This window comes from Brassica napus, chromosome C3 (assembly GCF_020379485.1).
Source record: "Brassica napus cultivar Da-Ae chromosome C3, Da-Ae, whole genome shotgun sequence".
Lineage (NCBI taxonomy): Eukaryota > Viridiplantae > Streptophyta > Magnoliopsida > Brassicales > Brassicaceae > Brassica > Brassica napus.
The window spans coordinates 23371966-23395874 of record NC_063446.1 but is presented as its reverse complement, the minus strand read 5'-3'; the positions used below and the strand labels follow the sequence as shown (position 1 = coordinate 23395874).

Sequence of the window (23909 nt, the reverse complement as noted above, 5' to 3'; positions counted from 1 at the left end):
AATCTGATCCGGCAGTGTGTTTCTACAACCTCCTTCTCAATCTCAATAAATGGAGAGTTGTGTGGTTATTTCAAGGGCACTAAAGGGCTTAGACAAGGAGATCCATTGTCGCCTTATCTTTTTGTTCTTGCGATGGAAGTTTACTCTCAGCTGCTCAACGCTAACTTCAGGGAGGGTTTCATTGGCTATCACCCGGCAGCCGCTTCTCCTCAAGTCACGCACCTCGCTTTCGCTGACGACATTATGATATTTTTCGACGGGGAAAAGAGCTCACTGCAGAACATTGCAAGTACTCTTGACATCTTCTCAGCATGGTCGAGACTCACTGTGAACCGCAGCAAAACAGAATTATTCCTAGCAGGCTTGAACCAGGTAGAAACTTCTGATATCTCTTCTCTCGGTTTCTCCCTCGGTTCTTTGCCTGTCAGATATCTCGGTTTGCCCCTTATGCATAGGAAGTTGCGTATCGGCGACTATAGACCTCTTCTGGATCAGCTCAAGAAGAGGTTTACATCTTGGACTGTCCGGCCTTTGTCGTTTGCGGGCAGGAAGACGCTGATTGCATCTGTCATTTACAGCACATTAAACTTCTGGTTCTCAGCCTTTATCATACCCAAAAGCTGCATCAGGTCCATTGAATCCCTCTGTTGTAAGTTCTTGTGGAATGGAATTATTACCACCAGAGCGAAAGCTAAGGTCTCTTGGACCTCCACTTGCCTCCCCAAGGCGGAGGGAGGGCTTGGGTTTAGAGACCTCTTGATTTGGAACCAAACTCTAATTCTGAAATTGATATGGCTTATATTCTGTGGCTCTGATTCGGTATGGTCAGAATGGATAAAACAACATCGCTTGCAAGATGGCAGTTTCTGGTCTTTGGATGTGATAAAACAAGCTTCTTGGACTTGGAACTCTCTTCTCAAGCTGAGACCTTTAGCAAGACAATTTATCCGCTGTGACTTGGGAAATGGGAACACGGCGAGCTTCTGGTTTGATCATTGGAATGTTTTGGGTCCACTGTATGATTTGTTTGGAGACAGTGGTCCACGCCAGTTGGGGATCCCGTTAACAGCTTATGTCTCTGAAGCCTGTTCTATGAACGGATGGAATCTAAGACCTGCTAGATCTCCTGAAGCGGAAAACCTTCACATTGCTCTGTGCTCTATTCCGATCCCATCTCAGTCGTCAACACCGGACTCTTACTCATGGCAGATTGATGGTGTAGACTTAACCTCCTTCTCAACTAAACGCACTTGGGACCACATCAGACCGAGGGGTGAGTTGCAGGTATGGGCTGATGTAGTATGGTACAAAGGTTTCGTTCCTAGTCATGCTTTTCTTATGTGGGTGGCTCACCTTGATCGGTTACCAACTCGATCAAGAATTGCCTCTTGGGGGCTTCAGATCCAATCGAATTGCTGCATCTGTAACCATTACATGGAAGACAGAGAGCACTTGTTTCTAAGATGCAGGTTTAGTGAAGAAATTTGGATTACAGTGACCAAACGGCTGGGTTACAGGCCTGTTTTGTTTCACACATGGACTGCTTTTGTAGAATGGTTAGGTCTAAGGGATTCTACCTGCCCATCCACTCTACGCAAGCTTGTGTCTCAGGTTACAATTTATAAAATCTGGATTGAGAGAAACAACAGGATCCACAACTCCTCAGGTGATTTTCAAGAAAATTGACAGACAAGTCAAGGATGCGATTCTAGCGAAAAAACAAGGCAAGAACTTCAGAAACCTGATGCAACAATGGCTCAAGTATGAGTAGTTTCATTCAGCTTCTTCGATCTACTGTTTAGGCCCTTCCCTGTTTTTATATTTTTTTGGCTTGGGATGGTCTTTGAAAAAACCATTTGTAAAATCTTACGATCTTTCTCATTTTGATAATGAAATTCAAATACTTATCGAAAAAAAAAAACAACTACAGCTTTGTTGTTTAATGCATTTCGTTTATAAAAGTTTTAGTCGTATGGGGGTTTATGAAGACGGCCAGGCAGCAGTGATAAGCAACTTGTTTTTTGACCTAACGTGAGAAAGAAGTTACTTCTTTATTTTATTACAGTCTACAATGTACAGTCTAGGCCTTGTCTTGTATTTATCTCTCCCACTCTAGTCCATCCATAAACGACTACACAAAGTAACCTTTAACATTAACCTTGTCCTCACTACCAAAACAATTATGTGAAACAGAACCAATGGTTTTGTCACCGAATTTATCAACTAGAGAAGAAGATGTTGAACCTGCAGAGTCTTTTTGGATCATGTGTTGAAAACAAAACTCGCTTAGAAAAGGAGAGCATACAATGTGTAATATTGGAAGTGAGAACCAGCTTACCAGCTCGGTGTCTCTGAGAAACAAACGCAGAAGTGAAGTAAATAATACCACTAAGAGCATCTCCAAAGCTATTATATTTTTCCAAAATGATGTTATTTTATTTATAAAGTGATGTATTACTTTTATATGTTTTCATTTTCTATCTAAATAATATTATATTAGAATTTTCACATTTAAATATCATGTATGTAGTTTCTTTTTATTTATGTGCTGTAATAAAAATCTAATTTTAAAATAATAATTTATTTTTAATAATCTCATAAATTTATTTTTTTACAAGATAAATTAAAAGTTACATTTTAACATTTAAAATTTTATAAATTGTGCAATAAATTAATAAAGAAAAGATATTTTAAAAATATTTTTAAAAGTAAAAATAGAGGTAAACTTTGGATCATTTTTTTGTTTTGTTTTTAGAGTATACTATTTTTCTTTTTATAGTAAGAAATACATGCAACTCAATGGTCTAAATTACAAGTAGCCAGTAAGTAGGTTTGAACTGACATAAATAAATAAATTACAACTAAGTAATTTATTTGGTTGGTCAACAAAACATTTACAATAGCGAAATGGGCCGCCAACTTATGTAAGTTCATACCCGACCCGGCCCGTATACCGACGCCAGATTCATCCATTTCTCATCACCTCCCAGTCCCACCACATCTGATTTCAATCTGCGAATTTCTCTTTAAACCCTACAAACCCTTTTCCCGATCAAACAATGACGCTCCACGCCGCAGTGATCCAGAAGCTTCTCAACACCGGCTCCCATCTCGGCCGCCGCGCCGCCGAGCACCATTTCAAACAGTACGCCTACGGAACCCGCAACGGGATGACCATCATCGACTCCGACAAAACCCTGATCTGCCTCCGCAGCGCCGCCAGCTTCGTCGCCAACCTCGCGCACATGAGGGGGAACATCTACTTCGTCAACACGAACCCTCTCTTCGACGAGATCGTCGAGCTCACTTCCCGCCGCATCCAGGGCGACGCGTACAACCACAACCGCTCGATGAATCTGTGGAAGATGGGAGGTTTTTTGACGAACAGTTACAGTCCTAAGAAGTTTCGGTCGAGGCACAAGAAGCTTTGCTTTGGTCCGACGACGATGCCTGATTGTGTCGTTGTGTTTGATACCGAGAGGAAGAGCTCGGTGATACTCGAGGCCGCGAAGCTTCAGATTCCTGTTGTGGCGATTGTGGATCCGAATGTGCCGTTGGAGTTCTTTGAGAAGATTACTTATCCTGTGCCGGCACGTGACTCGGTTAAGTTTGTTTATTTGTTTTGTAATGTGATCACTAAGTGCTTTGTGGCTGAGCAGATGAAGATGGGGATCAAAGATGGGGGCAAGGATGATGTGATGAAGGATTTAGCTGCATGATTTGGATATTCACAGCACACGTTCTTAGTCTCGAATCATTGTTTCTTCAGCATTGTGGTTTTTCTCTACTTTGAAATTCTGAGTCTTCTTTATTACATTTGGGTGATTTTGTTCATGTGATTGTTATAAAGCAACAGCTTTTTTCAAAGGTAGATACATCAGAGCCAATTTAATCATATGATCTGTATCAAAACACTTTGTTAGTTTAACACAAGCTACAACAATTGAGTTCAGAGTCACAAATCTCAAAAGAGGTTCGGTCCTTTAGGCTCCAACCAGTTAACCCTTGAAAGGGAAACCAAACAGAGATTAACAATTTGCACAAGAATTTTTCTCTGTCTCGAGTCTCAACTTTAAAATTTGGAGTGTTCCTAAGCTTGTGTTCTCAGCTGTGTACATTTCTTGAAAAGCAACAGTTTTTTTCAAACGAAGAAAGATTAGAGCCAAATCAATCATATGTTTTGTATCAATCACTGTTAGTTTCACACGGCAAAAGTGTACTTGAGCCATAAATCTCAAAAGAGGTTCGGTCCTTGGGCTCCACAACCAGTTCAAATCATGAATAATAGTTAACCCCTGAAAGGGAAACCAAACCGAGATTACCGATTTGCACAAGAATTTTTCTACTCTTCGCAGAGGAAGCTTTAGAGCATTGTGATATCTTGCGGTAAAGTAAACTTGCTTGTTCCACCAAATATATTGGCCATCTGAAGCACAGCGGCTTGAATGGCAGGAGCGGCTGGTAATAAGAATTCCGGGAGAGACGGAAAGCACTCTGGTTGATTTTGTTTGTTATTGAAGACTGGAGTGTACAGTGCCAAGACAGCTCGGCAGAATATGAATCTGTAGATAAGGAAGATTAAAAGGTTTAGAGAGTTGCACAATTTTCAATAGACTATACCAATAATGTACATGGTTTCTAGTTCCTACACAATCCAAGTCCGAAAATGAACCTCCAATAAGTCAAAGGTCTTGTAGTTTTTGTATTCATACTGGTATTTTAGGAGATGAGATCCTGAAGTGTCTTGGAGCTTGGAAGAGAAACATTTACCTTAGGAGAAGTCGTCTCAAGAAGGGATCTTTTAGTATCTGCGACCAAACGGGGTGAAGGGTATCTGATGCTGCCAAAGTCGAAGCCCATTCATTCATAGAAGAGGAGAGAACCCTCTCGGCCTTAGTAAAAACATCCTGACATATGACAGTAGTCAGCATGCAAACAAAAAGAAGTATACAGCGAGTATGAAGATTTATCTCTACCTACCGTTTCCAAATCAGAGCCTGAAATCCCGATTAGCAAGCAAAATGCTTGGACTGGTGCGGTGAGAAAAATGGTGAAGAGGCTACCACTAGGTTGACGAGAGAAATCAGCTGATATAAGTGGAGGGGTATGTGAGGGAGATAGAAGCAATGCGGCTGGTTCTCCTTTCTCTGCTCCACAAATATTCTTCATAATTTCGAAGTGAATAAACATTAGTATCTTCTTATTGTACAAAATAAAATTATTCAAACTATTGATCTATATTAAGAAAGAGGAGTCCAGTGTACTTACCTTAAAAGCTGTGCTGTTATCACTGTCAATAATTATGAAAAGAGGTTTCCTTGTGAATGGAACTAAATCAGAAGGATAGATGCAGCTTGGTCCTGGGGGGAAAGAAAGATACCATATAAATTTCAGAGACTTATCATGAAAAGAGTCCAGAGATCTAGATATTTCTGCATTTTCAAAATCTCTAGTTCGATTAATCACAATAGTTCAAGTTTTCCCAATAATTTTGTCTTACAAGTGGTTTCAGCCCTCTACAAGATATTCGAATATTAACAGTTGATCCCTCTCACTATTTATCGAGGACACTTTATGTAATCAACCTCCTACGTACATATAACCTAATGTGATAATATCATATGTAAGCTTCAGGAACTCTGGAGTGCATACCTGTAAGTCCGTGACTACCAAAAGACAAACCATGCTCCACTGCGTCTTCACTGATTTGCCTCAAAGACTGACCCGGTCTTTCACCAGATGGCTTTGTTTGAACTGATGGGTCTCCGTCTTGTTTGATTGTATGAGACTCGAAGTCTCTCAAAATATTCTCCTCACCGCCAGTTACACTTCTACCACCCAAAGGAGATAATGAAGTCTGTCCAATCTTTCCTGAATGAAGACGTAAATATGTTAGCAGCTAAAAAACGTAATATTCTTAACAAAAGAAACATAATACACACATTACCAGAAGCAGAGAGATATATTAGAACTACGCCATTAGAAGGAAGCTCCTCGCAAATGGTTGCCAAAAGCTACCAAGATAAAACAAGGTTTCAGTAAAATCAGCAAAATTGCAAATCTAACTAGTGGGGAACAAAAGTAAATTCGGCTTACAGCCAAGAAATGTGTTATGGATGGACGATAAAGGACAGCTTTGCGAGGGTTAGGCGGTAAAGTAGGATCAGTCATGCTCTGAGAGTTTACACGAGAAGCTCCGGTGGGAGCATTCGGACCCATTTTAGGACCAGCTGATTGATATAAGGAACCGCTCGGTTCCCACTCTAAGCACTGAAGCATCCTGAACGAATCAAGCGTGAGCTCTGAATACTTGACCTGGCGGAAACCATACAGCAAGATTACAAATTTTAGAGGGTAAGAAAATTAAGTATCCATTCATAACAAACATGAAAAAGTAAAAACACTACCTCATTGTAGTGATAACTGCTCAAGATTGCATCCGTCAGCCTTAAAGACCTACTTGCACGCGGTGTACTAGCATCCAGATTAGGATCCAGCACAAGGCTGTATCTTAGAGGCCTGATGTTCATGAAAGCAGTGTCAGATTTCAGAAATCTAACTATCTCCTGCGCCACCACCTTCCATTCTTTAAAATCATTTTCCTGAAAACATCAAAAGATGTTTGTAACTGTATAGTAGACCATGGAAAACAGAGATGCAAGAGAAAAGAAGACATCTAATTTTGACAATCAAGAAGCATCTTAGTACACTCTATATATCAAAAAGGACGATTATGTCAAACAGAGCTATCACATATATCCTTAGATCTCTGATGATATCCTGTCACTCCATGTACATGCTATCGTTACACCTCAATTCAGATCCATGCTGCACTACCCTATTTTCCAACCACTATAAATTGCAGTTTAGCATCTTAGGTCGATATATATCAAGTAGCATAGACGATTACATCAAACAGAGCTAACCACATAATTGCCTTAGAACACCATGATATCTTATCACTCCATGTACATGCTATGATTACACCTCAATTCAGATCCATGCTGCACTACCCTATTTTCGAATTCGAACCACTATAAATTGCAGTTTTAGCAAAGAAGAAACTTTTGTTAGTGATTCTAGCAGTGTGAAATGCCAATACAAAACACTAAGGATTACTATTGAGGTATAATCATAGCAACTGTAAATAGCAAATACAAACACACAAAAACCAATACAGCCTGGACCCTCTTCTCTTATAAGGCAAACAAACTCCTACTGCAGAAAGTGTCATCATAGTCCACTAAAACAACAACCTACAAAACTCTAAAGCTCATGAAGAGAAAGTCCATCGAGAAGCAAAAAAAACCTGGAACGTCCTCTTGCATTCATCAATCAACCGTCTAAACTGCTCAACGAGCTGATGCACCATCTCCCTACGGCCTAACACCAAACACACCATAAGAAACCTCGCAAGAAACCTCAGCTGCTTGTTCGCGATATTCAGATCCTGAAACAATCCATCTTTAAAGTACTCTCTCGTCAAAATCGCTTCGTAGAACACATAGGACTCGGCCAAGTAGCCAGCATCGCTCGTACGCATGTAATGCCCATAGTAAAGCTGCGCGATTCGAGACGCGATCTCTCCGATCTCCCATCTCTTGAGCCCGGCTTCCACAAGCTTCTGGCGATTCTCTTGCTGAAACTTCCAGAGCTGTGTGTAGACTTTGAACACCTTGAAGAAATAGTTTTCGTACCTATAACACATAGACACGTGTCGATTCGATTCTCCAACAACTCTCAAATCCTCAATTTCAAATGTAATCAACAATTAACAAATAGACACGTGTCGATTCGATTCTCCAGCAACTCTCAGATACTCAATTCCATATGTAAACAAACTTAGATCAAATCCGCAATTCAAATGCAAACAATCTATATGAAACGATCTAATGCGAAGGAGAAGGTGTATGCATATACCTGCTGCGTTCGTAGAAAGGCAAGTCTCTGATCTTGGAGAATTTTTTGTCGGCTTTGTTGACGAGAGACCAGTAGACTTCACTCAGCGGGATATTGTTGCCGGTGATTAGCTGCGACATTTTTCTGAGAAGCTTGAAGGTCACGACGACGCGGTGACTCTTCGGAGAGAGATGGGGAGGGGAGGAGGAGGACTGTTTGCTGCTCCTATGCGATCGAGTTGTTGTTGGTCGCCGTCTTCTAGATCGGCGAATCGGCTTTTTGGATTAAAATCTTGTACCGAGCAGTTTAGAGTAGTTAGTCTGACCAATGAAATGTGTCATCGATTTTGTTTTTTTTTTTAAATAAGTTGGGCCACTGAACCTATGGTGGGCTGGCTGGTTCGGGCCAGGCGAGGTTGATCCGGTTGATATTTTCATTAGAATTCTTATCCAGTTTTTTTGGGTCGGATTAAAAGCTAATCTATTATGAATGGGTTAATGAAATATATTTAAATTTTTTAGAAAAAAATAATCTAAAATGGTATTTTCTTTACATCAAACTTTATCTATGTATATGATGTAAATTATATAGAATAATGAAACAACTAATGACATAAATCAAATGATGAGAGACACAACAAATGGTCAAGTGAGCTAAAATTTGAAAATGTTTTTTTTTTCTTAAATACACTAATAAAGAATTAACTCTATTAATTTATATGGAAATTTCAAAATTTAGATGTATGATAAATCTTAATTTTCTTTGTTGTATTATACTAACTATAATCCATTTTTTTAAAATACAATTTATATATATTTTAATTGACCAAAAAACAATTTTAGTATGAAGTATCATTTGCTTGAAAGAAAGGAGTCTCGCCCTGGATTGTTCGGGATTTTATTTGATGATATCTATTTATGTTTTATTTCTCGTTTGCAAAATTGTGATGCTGATTTAGTTGCTAAATCGGCTCTAGCTACTGCTATTGTATCCCTTCCCCTGTGGAGGTGTAAGACTTAAAATCTATGTTTGCTCAAAAAAAGTTTGAAGTATCATTTTTCGTGCTAGTTTCCATGGTCATAATAATAAAAGTCAAGTGATAGACTTTTCCACGGAAATGAAGCAAACAGACTTTCAAACTCATGGTCTCCCACATCAATCAAAGCTTCTTGGTGAGTTGGTATCGTTCTTTTACCAAAAAAAAAAAAAGAAGTTGGTATCGTTCTATGATGAAAATTATAAGTCAACTGAAAGACCTTCCGTTGGAATTGAATGAGAAGTTTCTCAAGTCATGTGCTCCCACTTTATAAAACATAATATATTGTGCATTTCAAGAAGAAAAATCGAGCTAAAGCTACTTTTTATTTGATCAAAAAAAAAAAAAAACTTTCTTTAGGTATCATTCATGTTATTCTAAAATTGTCCATGCTCGGATTGGTTTCCTATCGGTGTTTTCTAGCTCAAGACTTGGTAATCAATTTTGTGTTGTTACTTGTTAATTACATCGAGGTTATATTAACCATTTTTCGTAGTTCATAGACTATCGTGTAAGCATTGATTAGTTTGAGGGCCTTTTTAGAAAATGTCCGTGGATATGAAAATTGGCTGTTGATGATAGTTGGGTTCTTCTCAGACAGAGAGAAAAACAGAACACCAAATCCGATGTCCTTGAATCCGAGCTTTAAACAAGATCGAAGTTCTGATCCAACAAAGAGGTATGTATTGTTCTGTCTTAAAAATTCCCGGAATCGTTTTTGACTATTAAGAAGTGTTTAGTGATTAATCTCGATCTGTGTATCTCTAGGCATGAGATTGAGAAAGAAACTAGTGCTTCGAGGAAGCTAGAAGAGAATAATTCAAAGTCAATCCAAGATCCTGAGGAAATGGTACTGATTCATTCTTACCTCAAGTTTTATAATCTTATTAAATTTACTGAAATTGAGCTTTTTTTTAAAAGCAGGCACTTTACTCGAGAGTGAGATCACAAGAAGAAGAGATTCACAATCTCCAGGAACAAATTGCTGCTGCTTGTTTGAAGGTATTTAATAATAACAATAACATCACGAATCTTTGAATCAGAAAGTGAATTGCATCTTTGGTTACAGGATATGCAGCTGCTCAATGAGAAGTGTGGGTTAGAGAGAAAATGTGCTGATCTTCGAGTGGTTTGTCTTTATCTTTCTGTTGAAGATTAATTAAAAGTATTCATCTTTGGGTTATGGGTTTGACTAAAAGATGTTTTTTATACCTTTAGGCTATTGATGAGAAGCAAAACGAATCTGTTACATCGGCTTTGAATGAGTTAGCTCGTAGAAAAGGTGATCTTGAAGAAAACTTGAAGCTGGCACATGATTTAAAGGTAACTCTAACTTCATTATTGCCTTTTTTTTTTATACCTTTTCCGTGATTTCTTCTCTCACTTTTTTATCTTCAGGTTACAGAAGATGAGAGGTATATTTTCATGACGTCCTTGCTTGGTTTATTAGCCGAGTATGGCGTTTGGCCTCGTGTTGCAAATGCTACTGCTATATCCACAGGCATAAAGGTAGTTTCTTTCACTACAACTTTCTTCAGATTGAAACACTAAGCACTAAACAAATACTAGAGGTCATTAGCTCAACTAGAAAGGACCCTGGCAATTGTGTCAGAGGTCCCCATTTCGAGTGACCACTGCGACGAAACTAATATTAAGTTTCGGGTTTAGGCCCCAAACCTCCTGGTATTAGAAAAAAAAATCTTAATCTGTAGTTTTTATCTATGTAGCACTTGCATGATCAGCTGCAATGGAAGATTAAAGCTTGCAATGTAAGTGTATTGTTGTCTGCATCTTCTCCTTTGTACTAACTAGACATCTGCAAGAATGTGAATACTCTTGATGGGTTTATTTTGAACTTGTTGTGACGAAAACTTTTAAATAGCAGGATAGGATTAGGGAAATGTCATCAGGAACAGAGTTTACTAGTAAAGACAACAACAACCATGATCCGAGGATTTCGAAAGGTCAAGCTTCTTATGGATCCACGGTAGTCTCAGCAAGTAATCTGCTAAAAATTACTGATCATTTGCTCTTAGGACTTTTTCCTAAAAACATGTGATATCTTCTTACTTTGTGTGTGTTTCATATACTACCTTTGATGCAGGATCATGGTACTAATGATTACCGGGTCAATGAACATCTAATGCCACCAATGGACAATGTTACTAGAAACCCTTATCAGAACCTTCCGCAAGACACTGAAAGCTTGAGGTTTCATAATCAGGCACAGCAGCCGAAAAGGTTTGGTATCATCATCTCTCAGTTTCTTATAAAAAAAACCTTTTTCATCAGCTTATGAAGGTTCTTTTTGTTTGCAGGGAGAGTTTTGGATATCCTCTAAGTAGCGTGGCGGGGAAGGAAATGATTAGAGAGAGAGAAGAGAAAGCTGAGAGTTCTTCCATGTTTGATCCTTTTAACAGGAATGAAGAATACGCTTCTCATGTTTATGAAGGTTTTTGAAACAAACATATGACTGAAGCAGCTATATGTTAGAGATTATCTTAATCTGATCTTTTCTTTGGAGACAGAGGGACCTGGAATCGATGGGTTTCAGATTATTGGAGAAGCAATACCTGGAGAGAAAGTTCTTGGCTGCGGGTTTCCAGTACGAGGAACCACACTCTGTATGTTTCAGGTAAAAGTCTTTTGGTAATAAGTCTTTGAAAACAAACTTTAGGAGTTAATGTTTGTTTCTTCTTGTAAAAAGTGGGTTAGGCATCTTGAAGATGGTACAAGACAATACATTGACGGTACAGATTTTGATTTTATTAGTCTTACTCAGCTATTCAGAGACTGAGCTATGTGTTGATAATGTGTAGGAGCCACACATCCAGAGTATATAGTAACTGCAGATGATGTAGACAAACTGATTGCTGTTGAGTGTATTCCAATGGATGATCAAGGCCGTCAGGTAAAACACCAATAGTGATTGTATGTGTATTGGTTCAATTGTCTTTATTTTTTATTTATTAATTTTTGGTTATGCAGGGTGAATTAGTGAGGCTGTTTGCTAATGATCAAAACAAGATTAGATGTGGTAATGTATTCAACAGAAGCAGACATGGTTTTGTTGTAGTGATTGCTGGAAATGTTTTTTGCTTTTATAACAGATGCAGAGATGCAAACAGAAATTGACACGTATATATCCAGAGGTCAAGCAAGCTTTAATGTGCATCTTCTTGTAAGTTTGAAATCCACTGTCTTGGATTTTTAACTCAGCTGTGGATTTAATAACTGAGGTTTTGTTTTGTATAAGATGGATTCAACAGAGAGTTGGGAGCCTGCGAGTGTTATTTTGAAGAGGTCTAGTTACCAGATTAAAACGAATAACGGAGAAGCTGTAGTGATCTCAGAGAAATACTCAAAGGAGCTCCTGGTAAAAAAACATCTCTTCACTTTGAAACTTTAAAACTATTTGTTTAGTTAGTATAATGTGTTTTCATGAAAATGAATTTCAGATAAAAGTACCGTGTGGAGAGTCAACACAGTTTGTTCTGATAAGTTATGATGGATCTTCACATCCTATAAGCACTCTCAACGTTCGGTACATAATAATAACAATATAACATCTCTCACCTTTGCAGTTCTAATTTCACCGTAAATTTTATTTTACAAACTCTGAATCTTTGTGTTTGTTTTTTTGTTATCAGCATGCGTGATACGCTAGTCTTGACGATGAGAATGCTTCAAAGCAAGGTATGTGTTGAGAATTACTCAAGACCAGCTTATCATATTGTCTAATGGTGTATGTTATTCCATATAATTAACTACAAGTCTACAATGCGTATAATAAACTTGTATTCTCGTGAGGCAGGCACTGGACGAACGCAGAAAAGGACGAGTTTAGAGTTAGTGTGGCTACTGACACTACAGAACAGATCCATCCTCGATTCCTTCAATTTTGTGATTTGTATTTTTAATTATTGAGTAATAATTGCTAGTATAAACTAGTATTGTTTTGTGTTATTTTTGTCGCTTAGCTCTTTGTTTTTCTGAGGGTAAAATTCCATATTTGTACTATTTGTAATAGACGATGACATTCATATCATATAAATATTTACAGTTATCTTAAACCTACAAGGTGTCATGTATCACTAGATCAACCTTACTGTGGTCTCGGTTAAGTAATTCATAGCATGACAGGATAGCAACTTTACAATCTACTACTAAGATGATTAGTTAACTCCTGCGTCAACAATATGTTATTTGTATAAGGCAAATGGTTGGAGAGTTCTTATCAATCGATCGTCCCACGAATACTAATTTATAGAATAGTTTTGTAAGAGTATATTAATCATGCAAAGATTCTATTTGTATAAGGCAAACGTAATTGTGTTGTATACTACTACATACATACGACGTTGATACTTTTGTATACACACGATGTAAACTGTACTGTATTTTTTCTGACCACAAAACTAATAGATACGTGGATAACTTTGTTCATCCATGTGGCCCATGTTCAAGTATTCCACCTTCGTCAACACTTCTTCCATTTATTCCACTAACCCATTTCACAAGGTATGCATTATTAATCGAGAAAAAAACAAAAATAGCAGTAAATCAAGTTTTTGTTCTCAAACTAGAACTCAAGGTCAAAAGTCACAAAAATAGCACTTAGTGTTTTATCAAAAGTCAAAAACTTAAGGTTTAGAGTTAAAGGGTGGAGTTTAGGATTTAGAGTTTAGGGTTTAGGGTTTAGAATTTATGGTTTAGGGTTTAGAGTTTAGGGTTTAGAGTTTAGGGTTTAGGGTTTAGAGTTTAGAGTTTAGGGTTTATAGTTGAGAAATGAGGTTTTGGAGATAAGATTTCAAATTTTGAAAAATAAAAAAATTAAAATTTTCAAAGGATAAATTTAGAAAAGGTGCTATTTTGGTCATTTTAGTTTTTAAGTGCTATTTTTGTGATATAAACTTAGAAATGTGCTATTTTGGAAATTTCCCCTTATTAATTTGTTTACAAGAAGATAAAATAGAAGCATAAAAGAACAAATAAATAAAGCAAATTGTGCACCTTTAGTTTAAGTTTATTCTTCTTGATTTTATAAGAAGAATATTCACTTAATTAACTAAATTAGTAATTTAGTATTACCATCATATAAAGCTATCATAAACATTCACTTAATTTAATCATTTGTCCCCTCTAATGATATTAACTTCACCGCTCTTCTTCTTCCTCCATCCCTCTCTCTCTCCTCTGCAACACCATCAATGGGTTCTACAGGAATCCCTAACCCATGGGATCAATACGATTCATACCGAGACTGCTCACAAGGAGTATGCAGCGTCTACTGCCCTCAATGGTGTTACATCATCTTCCCTCCTCCTCCTTCCTTCTTCCTCGACGACGAAGACTCCTCCTCCTCCTCCTCCTCCGACTTCTCCCCTCTTCTCATCGCTCTCATCGGAATCCTCGCTAGCGCCTTCATCCTCGTCACTTACTACACACTCACCTCCAAGTACTGCCGCCGCTCCTCGGGAGCTACCATCTCTTCCTCCGCCGTCGTCACCGACACGTGGCAGAGAAGCAACGGAGCTTCGAATCCGATTGGACTCGATGAGACTCTGATTAAATCGATAACGGTTTATAAATACAGGAAGGGAGATGGATTCGTGGAGTCTTCGGATTGCTCCGTGTGCTTGAGCGAGTTTCAGGAGGAGGAGAGTTTGAGATTGCTGCCTAAGTGCCGCCACGCGTTTCACGTCGCGTGTATTGATACTTGGTTGAAGTCTCACTCTAACTGTCCTCTATGCCGCGCGGAGATCAGCGTAACCGTCACTAACGCCGTTGAATCCGTCGCGGTATCTGATCAACCGATCGTAACGGAGTCTGATTCGGTTTCGGTTGATTCCGTCGTCGTTAACTTAGATCTGGAAAATAGATCTCGGAGCGAGACGGTTGCTGCTAACGTGAACGGTGGATCGACGCCAAAACCACCGGAACATCAGATGAATCGTAGATCGGCGTCGGTAAACTCAGGTGACGTTGTCTTGATCGCGGATATACTCCGGGAGATTGAAGAGGATGGAGACTCGGCGGGTGTGGGGACTTCTCGGCGGGTAGAAGATGGGGAGGGAGAGAAGACGCCTCCGCCGCCGTCAGATTCGGCGGCGAATCAAACAGCTGGAGTAGTTTCGAATTTTCTGGCGCGGAGTTACGGCAAAGCAAAGAATTACCGTTTACCCAGTTGAAAAAAATGATTTAAGATTTAAGAAATTTTGAAATTACTGAAAAGTCAAAATGCGAATTGGCTTTTACTGTGTTGGTTAGTTAGACAATTTATACGGTTGGTAATCTTTTACCGGTAAAACCATTTTACCCTTTATATGTAAAACTCATGATGGGCTTTTATTATAGTTTCTAGCCCACTTTGGTGACTTGAGGCATTCGTGTTGCAAAACGTTTAACGGGCTTAAGAAGAACATAACTCGGTAAGCAAATTGGATCAGGCATGGGCGTTCCGGTCTGGTTCTTTTGATTTTTGTTTTTTGGGCTTAGGAACAGTTGCGGTTATCTATAAAATTCAGTTGGAATCCGTTTCAGGTTCTTTCGGTTTCCGAATCGGTTTTGGTAATAACTATAAGAACCGATTAATATCTAGTAAAATTTTAGATTCAATTCAGTTAAGGTTTGATTCCGGGTTTATTGGTTAATTTTGGATAATTCGGGATAAAAAAGATTTTTTAGAGTTTTCAGGTAATTTAGATAAATTTTAATATTTTGGATAAAAACTATTCGGTAATTTGGTTCCTTAGGATAATTTAAATATTTTAAATACTTTAGATAGAAACTATTCGGATATTTCAATTTTCCGGGTTGTTCGGTATATAAGTAATACATTTACAATATTTAGTATTTTTAATACTCAATATAGTTAATATTTTTAGGTATATATTATATTTCATATATTCATATATTCATTTGGTTCTTGGTTCGATTCTGGTTCGGCTATAGAAATATATGAACCATTCAGTTATTTTAGAATTTCGGTTCGGTTTTGGATTCGATTGTTTAGTTCAGTTCCGGTTTGGTTTTCGGTTCTCGGTTTTTGTGCCATGCCTAAATTGGGACTCTGTGTGTATTTGTTTATGGGAAAATAATAAAAATGGAAAAGTGATCGCAGCCGTTGGATAGAGACATTTAAATAATAAAATGGGAAAAGTGATCACAGTCGTTGGATCTCGAGACCTTGAGCTTCACCGTAACTCCAAAAGAAAGCGTCATATCAATCACACCGTCTCCTAAACAAGGCAAAACCAAAAGGTTTCTTCTTCTGTCAATCTTCCTCAGATTCCTCTCTTCCCAATCTGCGAATTGTTCACACACACAGAGACCAAACGCCGTAAGCAAATGGCTAACGATCACACCGACGACTTAGACGAGCTTCTCGATAGTAAGTTCTCGTGATTCATCGACCAATATGCGTTTCCTAGAATCCTATGCAATTGTGTTCCTGCCCATCTCTCCTGATTGTTGAAAGGTTCTGCCTTTGAGATTTGTATTGATTCTCTATGTGGTTTTTTGCTTAGGTGCATTGGATGATTTCAAAGATCTCAATCTTGCTCAAAGGTTACTCCTTTTATCTTTACTCCCTCTGTTTCTAGCTCAAAAGTCTCAGACTTTATGTCTTAGCTTCGGTTATGAATAGCTCTGGAAACGAGATTGGTCTTTCTCCTACGTTTGTAGCTCCAAAGTCTCAAACTTTCTGTCTTAGTTTGATTTGTTTTTGGGATGTTCTGTTGTGGAAACCATAGGGAAGGCGAGGAGGAGAATGAGAAGAAAAAGAAACAAGAGCCGTCTCCATTGCCGAGTGGAGTCCAAGGTCTCGGAATGGGATTACCTGATATGAGAATCAAGAGCAAGGGAAAGCAGAAAGTCTCGAAACAGGATCATGTCGCAGAAGCTCTTGATAAGCTTAGGGAACAAACTAGAGAAACTGTGGAATCTATCTCTTCCAAGCAGCAGCAGCAACCAGCTTCTGGTGATGATGATGCTATGGTCGAGGATTTTCTCAAGCAATTCGAGAGTCTCGCTGGATCTCAGGTATAGCCTCCTTTTACTTTATTGCTACAAGTAGGGATTAGTAGAACCAAAAGTGTGGTTCTTCTTATCCTGTGTGTCTTCTTCAAGGTTAGGAGTTAACTGCTCTCACTGTTTGGTAGAGATTTTTCTTTATGATATGTTAAGGTTAATAGATGGAGCTCATTTGTGAAGATAATGCTTCTGCTTTGTTTGACTCTTCTCTCCTCTTGTTTATTTATGCATAGGACTTGGAATCAATAGTGGAAACGATGATGCAACAGCTACTGTCGAAAGACATTCTCCACGAACCAATGAAGGAGATCGGTGCAAGGTATCCGAAATGGCTAGAGGAGAATGAAGGCAGTATAAGCAAAGAAGACTATAACCGCTATTCGCAGCAGTACAAGCTGATCAAAGAGCTCAATGCGGTTTACGAGGATGAACCGAACAATTCATCCAAGATTATGGAGATCATGCAGAAGATGCAAGAGTGTGGACAACCACCTAATGATATCGTTCAGGAGATGGATCCTGGGTTTGATTTCGCAAGTCTAGGCCAAATGTGAGTCCCCTTTCTCCTCATTTATATCAGTTGCTTTCCTTATGAACTTAGGAAAAACCTAATGTTTCATGTGTGTATTATCCACAGGTCTCCAGAGATGCTTGAGTCTTCACCAAATTGCTGTATAATGTGATGGAATCACTTGTGTCAAGGAACCAAAAAGCTTCAAGAATCTCTGTGTGATCAAAGATATGATTTATGTACTATTGCATTTTCACCCACACAAATAAATGTCAGTCTCAAATCAAAACAATACAAGAATTTTAAACGCGTGTTATACAAGAAGAAAAGGCAGAGGTTTATAGAACAAAGGTCTTAAGCTATAAGTGTGATCAAGTCTCGCACAATCATCTGCTATGGCAACCAACTTCTCATTAAGGGCTAGCCACTAACACAGTGAGTACTCAAGCTCCTTTCAGAGTACCAACAAAGAATAATATATATATCACGTGCCTTTTATATGTTTCTACCACAAGTAATCACCATCGTAATAGCTGGTGTACTGATAAAAATAGTTGCATTCTTTCCATGTGATCAAGACCACAACCTTTTCTCGTGTGTGGAAAAATGCATGGCAAATAATTGCATGAAGACACAAAGTTACTAACTTACAAAGTAACCGAAAATATTCAGCAATGTATTCATTACACGCATTTTGCAACGGACAAGAAAACAGAAGCAGAGACGCGTACACGTTACCATTCCTCACTTAGTCACTGACTCACTTGTCAAAGTTCCTTCCATTTCTATTCGACTACTTTTGTTGTTGTTATCCACATATCTCCTCCATTTAACTAAAACGTTAATACGAAATCTAGATCAGATTACACGTTACACAATCAATCACAAGATTATATATATTTCACTCATTTCACAACAGAGAATTTTTAGTTAACAGTTAAAGAAAACGTACGTGTCTGCCTGTTTTAATGTTTGTTTTCCAATGATATCAGTTTACCAAATGATACAAGACGGTGAAGAGTGCTGACAACATTATTGCGTGTACAGTTTAGAGAAATATCTACTTCAAAAGTCATGTGATCAATTTTAATCAACGGTGTAGAAAACCTAAACAGAGATAAAAGATTATTGAACAAAAATCCTAAAAAAAAATACCTGTTTGATAGTGATTATTACATATAAATTCAAATTAAGATGGCCCATAAAAGAAACATAGTAGCTTTCTTACAATTTCAGCCACATGAAATAACTCATTTTTATGATTTTATCTAATCTCTATGCATATTTTGTTCCATACATTTTATTCTTCTAAGTTATAAAAGTAGTAACTCCCTTTCCCTTCTTTAATCTCCACTTTGAACGCAAGCAACAATGGAGATCATCACAATCATCTTCCTCACCATCATCTCTCTCATCTTCATCAAACTCATCTTCTTCTCCCCTCCCCACAAACTCCCACCAGGCCCACCTCGTTTCCCGGTGATCGGAAACATCATCTGGCTCAAGAAAAACAGCTTCTCAGACTTCCAAGGCGTCCTCCGCGACTTATCCTCCCGTCACGGACCAATCATAACCCTCCACGTAGGCTCAAAACCTTCCATATGGGTCACCGACAGGTCCCTCGCCCACGAAGCCCTCGTCCAAAACGGCGCCGTTTTCTCCGACCGTCCCCTCGCTCTCCCGACCACCAGAGTCATCACGAGCAACCAGCACGACATACACTCCTCCGTCTACGGCTCTCTCTGGAGAACCCTCCGCCGGAACCTCACGTCAGAAATCCTCCAGCCGGCCCGCGTTAAGGCCCATGGGCCGTCGAGGAAATGGGCTTTGGAGATTCTCGTCGATCTCTTCGAAACGGAGCAGAGAGAGAAAGGCTTCGTCTCGGAGGCCTTGGATCATCTCCGACACGCGATGTTCTGTCTGCTGGCTCTGATGTGTTTCGGGGAGAAACTTAAAAGAGAAGAGATCAGAGAGATCGAAGAGGCTCAGTACCAGATGCTCATAAGCTACACCAAGTTCAGCGTCCTCAACATCTTCCCGAGCGTCACCAAGTTCTTGCTCCGGCGAAAGTGGAAAGAGTATCTAGAACTCCGGAAGTCTCAGGAGAGCGTCTTGCTCAAATTCGTGAACGCTAGGGGGAGAGAAACCTCCGGAGATGTTCTCTGCTACGTCGACACGCTGCTGAATCTCGAGATTCCGACGGAGGAAGACGAAGGGAAGAAGAGGAAGCTGAGCGACTCGGAGATAGTGAGCCTCTGCTCGGAGTTTCTAAACGCGGCGACGGATCCTACCGCGACGGCCATGCAGTGGATCTTGGCGATCATGGTGAAGTATCCGGAGATACAGAGGAAGGTGTACGAGGAGATGAAGAGTGTTTTGGAAGAAGGAGAAGAGATCAGAGAAGAGGATTTGGGGAAGCTGAGTTATCTCAAAGCTGTGATCTTGGAGAGTTTGAGAAGACACCCTCCTGGTCATTACTTGTCTTACCATAAGGTCACTAACGACACCGTTTTGGGTGGTTTCCTCGTTCCGCGCCAAGGTAGCTTACCGTTATACATATAGGGACTATTGCTACAAGTGCTATGAACTAGCAATATAGTAGTAATAATTTTTTAAATCTAATCATTATTAAGTTTCAAAAACCATGCACCACAAGGACCCAAACTTAGTGTGTCCAGTGCTCAAATTATTTAGTTCATGTTCAAAAATATTTAATGAGGTAGTTTGAAAATTTATTTTTTATTTATATATTAATGATTTTTAAAAAAATTATAAGCTATAAATTTAAAGTCTTAGATAATAATTTATATGTTTTTTTGTCAAACATAATAATTTATATGTTTAGTTTTTGATTTTTAATATTTATTTTTAGAATCGTTTGCATATGTTGTTAATGGTCCAGTGTTTTAAATATGATCGATTTTCGCCGGATGCATACTAGTTTCACCTTACACTCATACATGGTATTGAGATTATAGGGACCAAAAAAAATCTATTAAAAGGATTTAATATTTTTTTTGTTTATTTATTATATCTATTTATATTTCCTCTTTAACATTTTAAGGCCAAAGTTTCATCAGACCGGCTCTACATACACTTGTTGTTTCATGTTTAGTGCTCAGTCCCTGAAGCTATTTGTAACATCATTTTTATCTGATTTGTGTTGAGATTAGGTACTATAAACTTCATGGTAGGAGAAATGGGCCGTGACCCGAAGATATGGGAGGATCCTTTAACGTTCAAGCCAGAACGTTTTCTAGAGAACGGGGAAGCGCATGGGTTCGATATGACCGGAACTCGTGAGATCAAGATGATGCCGTTTGGAGCCGGACGAAGGATGTGTCCGGGTTACGGTCTTTCGCTACTTCACCTTGAATACTATGTGGCCAATTTGGTTTGGAAGTTTGAGTGGAAATGCGTAGAAGGTGAAGAGGTTGATCTCTCTGAGAAGCAACAGTTCATCACAATGGTCATGAAAACTCCTTTCAAGGCAAATATGTATCCAAGGAGAAAGTGATGTTGCTTTGACTTGATGGCAATATGTATGTAAAATATATATATGTTTTTATTATAGTCAAACATTTTATTTTGAAATATCTAAGGATACTAAAAACTACATTATCGCACTTAGCACAATTAATTTGAATACAGTATTAACAAGACTTCACTGACTTGCCATGTTTTTTGGGTGAAAACGTAAAATTAAAATTAAAAAAATCTCCGTCGCCGGGACTCGAACCCGGGTCTCTCGGGTGAGAGCCGAGTATCCTAACCAGCTAGACTACGACGGATTTGTTGAATGTGTTGTTTATAGTCGTCTTGAAAATCTAACTGAACCAACTGTACTTTTTAAAAAGCAAGAGAATTAACCCACTAAATTGTCTTTATAAATTTTAATCTCTTAATATAATTGTAGTATTTCTTTTTTTCATTCTCACAATAAAATTTTACTAAATTGTATAATGGGATTTACCTGGAACGTTATTTGGAATATTTGTTTATTTCAATAAATTACTACATTATTTTCTAGAACCAAATCCCTTTATCATTTAAAAAAATGGTGTATTCTTCAATTATATCATTACAATCCATTACATGAAATGAAAACATAATAAAAACATACTTAATCAAATGATTGTCATTACAAAAACAAATTAAACATGATTAAAGCTCAAATTGAATTTTAATATTTCGCTTAGAAAATCTTGGCGACATCTTTCATGAGACCACGGTTAGCACTTGCGAAATCAGAAAATTCTTGGTAGGATATGTATCCATCACCATCGGTATCAATCTCAGCCATCATACGCTTAATGTCGTCGTGAGTGACCGAGCCAAGGTTCTTGAGAGCATCTCCAAGCTCGGAGGCAGAGATTTTTCCATCTCCGTTAGCATCAAATTTCTTGAAAATACGATCGTGCTCAGCTCTTTCGGTTGCGTCAGCCATTGTTTATAGGTTTGTGTTCTTTTGGTATCAGAGGAATTAAATGATCGTAAAGATTTATATAAAGAGACTTGAACGTGAAGAAGCTGAGGCAATGCTTTAAACTAGGCCAATCTAAGGAGAAAACTGATGTTACCGAAATTAGAATGTGACTCGGTCATACATTGACGGTCATTACCTTTTTCTATCAATTTATATTAGTAATAGCATTCTTTGATATTATTACATAAGCTTTGTTTTTATAAAATACGGATCATATTAATAAACATATTTTATATGACTTGTTAATACAAATATAGAATGTGGTTAGAAATTTTAAAACAATACTAAAGATTATAGGCTTCAGTATATATAGCATTTACCGAAAAACTCAATATTTTCGTAGATTTTGAGAAAAAATAAAAAAAATTAAAAAATATGACAATATTGTTTTAATACATAATTGAATCCTGCAATAACATATGATGATGGTCAAAGAGGTTTGAAACCTTTGTTGTCTCTGTTTCTCAAGAGAATAACGATTTTATAGTGGTTAGTCCACTAATTTAGGAAGTATATGCAGTTTTAGTAAATTAATTGATTAAAAATTAGAACGATGCTTATGTACTATGAAAGAGAGTTTAACATACATTAGTAAAAATGTAGAATATGGCTAGAAATTTTAAAACAACACTAAAGATAATAGACTTTAGTATATATAACATTTATCGAAAATTCAATATTTTCGTAAGGGTTATAACACATAGATTTTGAAAAAAAAATCAAAAATATGACAATACAGATCTAATGCATAGTTGCATCCTACACAAATATATGATGATGGTCAAAAAAGTTTAGAACCTTTGTTGTCTCTGTTTCTCAAAAGAACAGTGATTTTACTGTGGTTATTCCACTGATTTAGGGAGTATAAGCAGTTTTACTAAATTAAATGATAAAAAAAGAACGATGCCCATGTACCATGAAAGAGAGTTTAACATATATTAACACCAATGTAGAATGCGTTAGAAATTTTAAAATAATACTAAAGATTATAGGGTTCAATATAGAACATTTGACGAAAAACTCAATATTTTCGTAGGGGTTAACACCATAGATTTTGAGAATTTTTTTAAAAATATGACAATACTGTTTTAATACATAGTTGCATCCTTCAATAACATATGATGATGTTTAAACAAGTTTGGAACCTTTGTTGTCACCGTTTCTCAAGAGAATAGCCGATTTTATAGTGGTTAATCCACTAATTTAGAAAGTATATGCTGTTTAAAAAAATTAATTGATAAAAAATTAGAACAATGCTCATATACCATGAAAGAGATTTTAGCATACTTTAATACAAATATAGAATGTAATTAGAAAGTTTAAAACAACACTGAATATTATAGGCTTTACTAAATTAATTGATTAAAAATTAGAGCGATGACCATGTACCATGGCATGAAATTTAACATACATTAGTAAAAATGTAGAATATGGCTAGAAATTTTAAAACAACATTAAAGATGATAGACTTCAGTATATATATCATTTATAAAAAAATCAATATTTACATAGGGGTTAACACATAGATTTTGAGAAAAATTCAAAAATATGACAATACAATTCTAATGCAAAGTTGCATCTTACACAAACATATGATGATGGTCAAATAGGTTTGGAACTTTTGTTTTCTCCGTTTCTCAAAAGACTAACGATTTTACAGTGGTTATTCCACTGATTTACGGAGTATATGCAATTTTACTAAGTTAATTGATAAAAAAGAAGAACGATGCCCATATACCATGAAAGAGAGTTTAACATACATTAATACAAATGTAGAATGTGGTTAGAAATTTTAAAACAATACTAAAGATTATAGGCTTCAGTATATTGAACATTTACCGAAAAACTCAATATTTTCATAGTTACATCATGCATTAACATATGATGATGATCAAAGAGGTTTGGAACCTTTGTTGTATTTGTTTCTCAAGAGAACAACAATT

At 37.5% G+C, this 23909-nt stretch overlaps 7 protein-coding genes and 1 non-coding gene across 11 annotated transcripts; 5 read left to right on the top strand and 3 right to left on the bottom strand.

The window, feature by feature from the left end:
* Window positions 1-2720: 2720 nt before the first annotated feature.
* LOC106447611 (ribosomal protein S2, mitochondrial) lies at window positions 2721-3895 on the top strand. The gene has a single exon (XM_013889578.3). The coding sequence runs from the start codon at window positions 3060-3062 to the stop codon at window positions 3717-3719; it is 660 nt and encodes a 219-aa protein (XP_013745032.2). The 5' UTR covers window positions 2721-3059; the 3' UTR covers window positions 3720-3895.
* Window positions 3896-4156: 261 nt separating this feature from the next.
* On the bottom strand, window positions 4157-8233 carry LOC106447610 (protein SCAI). The gene is made up of 10 exons (XM_013889576.3): window positions 7921-8233; window positions 7310-7697; window positions 6408-6602; window positions 6097-6315; window positions 5948-6014; window positions 5653-5871; window positions 5269-5360; window positions 4981-5163; window positions 4771-4907; window positions 4157-4562 (listed from the first exon to the last, which is right to left on the bottom strand). The coding sequence occupies exons 1-10, from the start codon at window positions 8037-8039 to the stop codon at window positions 4364-4366; spliced, it is 1818 nt and encodes a 605-aa protein (XP_013745030.2). The 5' UTR covers window positions 8040-8233; the 3' UTR covers window positions 4157-4363.
* Window positions 8234-9228: 995 nt separating this feature from the next.
* LOC106447609 lies at window positions 9229-13008 on the top strand. Of its 4 annotated transcripts, none has more exons than XM_022703866.2 (20): window positions 9229-9369; window positions 9533-9614; window positions 9704-9785; window positions 9857-9937; window positions 10005-10064; window positions 10154-10258; window positions 10334-10444; window positions 10663-10704; window positions 10818-10922; window positions 11040-11176; window positions 11254-11387; window positions 11464-11570; window positions 11643-11685; window positions 11755-11846; window positions 11924-11972; window positions 12046-12116; window positions 12192-12311; window positions 12394-12479; window positions 12586-12631; window positions 12750-13008. In XM_022703866.2, the coding sequence occupies exons 2-20, from the start codon at window positions 9562-9564 to the stop codon at window positions 12780-12782; spliced, it is 1557 nt and encodes a 518-aa protein (XP_022559587.1). In that variant the 5' UTR covers window positions 9229-9369; window positions 9533-9561; the 3' UTR covers window positions 12783-13008. The 4 variants fall into 4 exon arrangements, with proteins under 4 accessions (XP_022559587.1, XP_048606040.1, XP_022559585.1 ...); XM_048750083.1 differs by having other exon boundaries at window positions 9230-9369; window positions 9860-9937; XM_022703864.2 differs by having other exon boundaries at window positions 9237-9369; window positions 9479-9614.
* A 954-nt stretch (window positions 13009-13962) lies between these two features.
* On the top strand, window positions 13963-15312 carry LOC106447607 (RING-H2 finger protein ATL51-like). Its single transcript, XM_013889570.3, has one exon. The coding sequence runs from the start codon at window positions 14146-14148 to the stop codon at window positions 15124-15126; it is 981 nt and encodes a 326-aa protein (XP_013745024.2). The 5' UTR covers window positions 13963-14145; the 3' UTR covers window positions 15127-15312.
* A 757-nt stretch (window positions 15313-16069) lies between these two features.
* Window positions 16070-17796, top strand: LOC106447608 (peroxisome biogenesis protein 19-1). Its single transcript, XM_013889572.3, has 5 exons — window positions 16070-16328; window positions 16465-16504; window positions 16690-16978; window positions 17203-17519; window positions 17607-17796. Exons 1-5 carry the CDS (start codon window positions 16286-16288, stop codon window positions 17650-17652), a joined length of 735 nt encoding a protein of 244 aa, XP_013745026.2. The 5' UTR covers window positions 16070-16285; the 3' UTR covers window positions 17653-17796.
* A 943-nt stretch (window positions 17797-18739) lies between these two features.
* On the top strand, window positions 18740-21074 carry LOC106447606 (cytochrome P450 89A9). Its single transcript, XM_013889569.3, has 2 exons — window positions 18740-20019; window positions 20654-21074. Exons 1-2 carry the CDS (start codon window positions 18852-18854, stop codon window positions 20995-20997), a joined length of 1512 nt encoding a protein of 503 aa, XP_013745023.2. The 5' UTR covers window positions 18740-18851; the 3' UTR covers window positions 20998-21074.
* A 124-nt stretch (window positions 21075-21198) lies between these two features.
* TRNAE-CUC lies at window positions 21199-21271 on the bottom strand. Its single transcript has one exon. It is a non-coding gene; the product is annotated as a tRNA-Glu (tRNA).
* A 228-nt stretch (window positions 21272-21499) lies between these two features.
* LOC106450338 (polcalcin Bra n 2) lies at window positions 21500-21974 on the bottom strand. Its single transcript, XM_013891986.3, has one exon. The coding sequence runs from the start codon at window positions 21925-21927 to the stop codon at window positions 21676-21678; it is 252 nt and encodes an 83-aa protein (XP_013747440.1). The 5' UTR covers window positions 21928-21974; the 3' UTR covers window positions 21500-21675.
* Between the last annotated feature and the right edge of the window lie 1935 nt (window positions 21975-23909).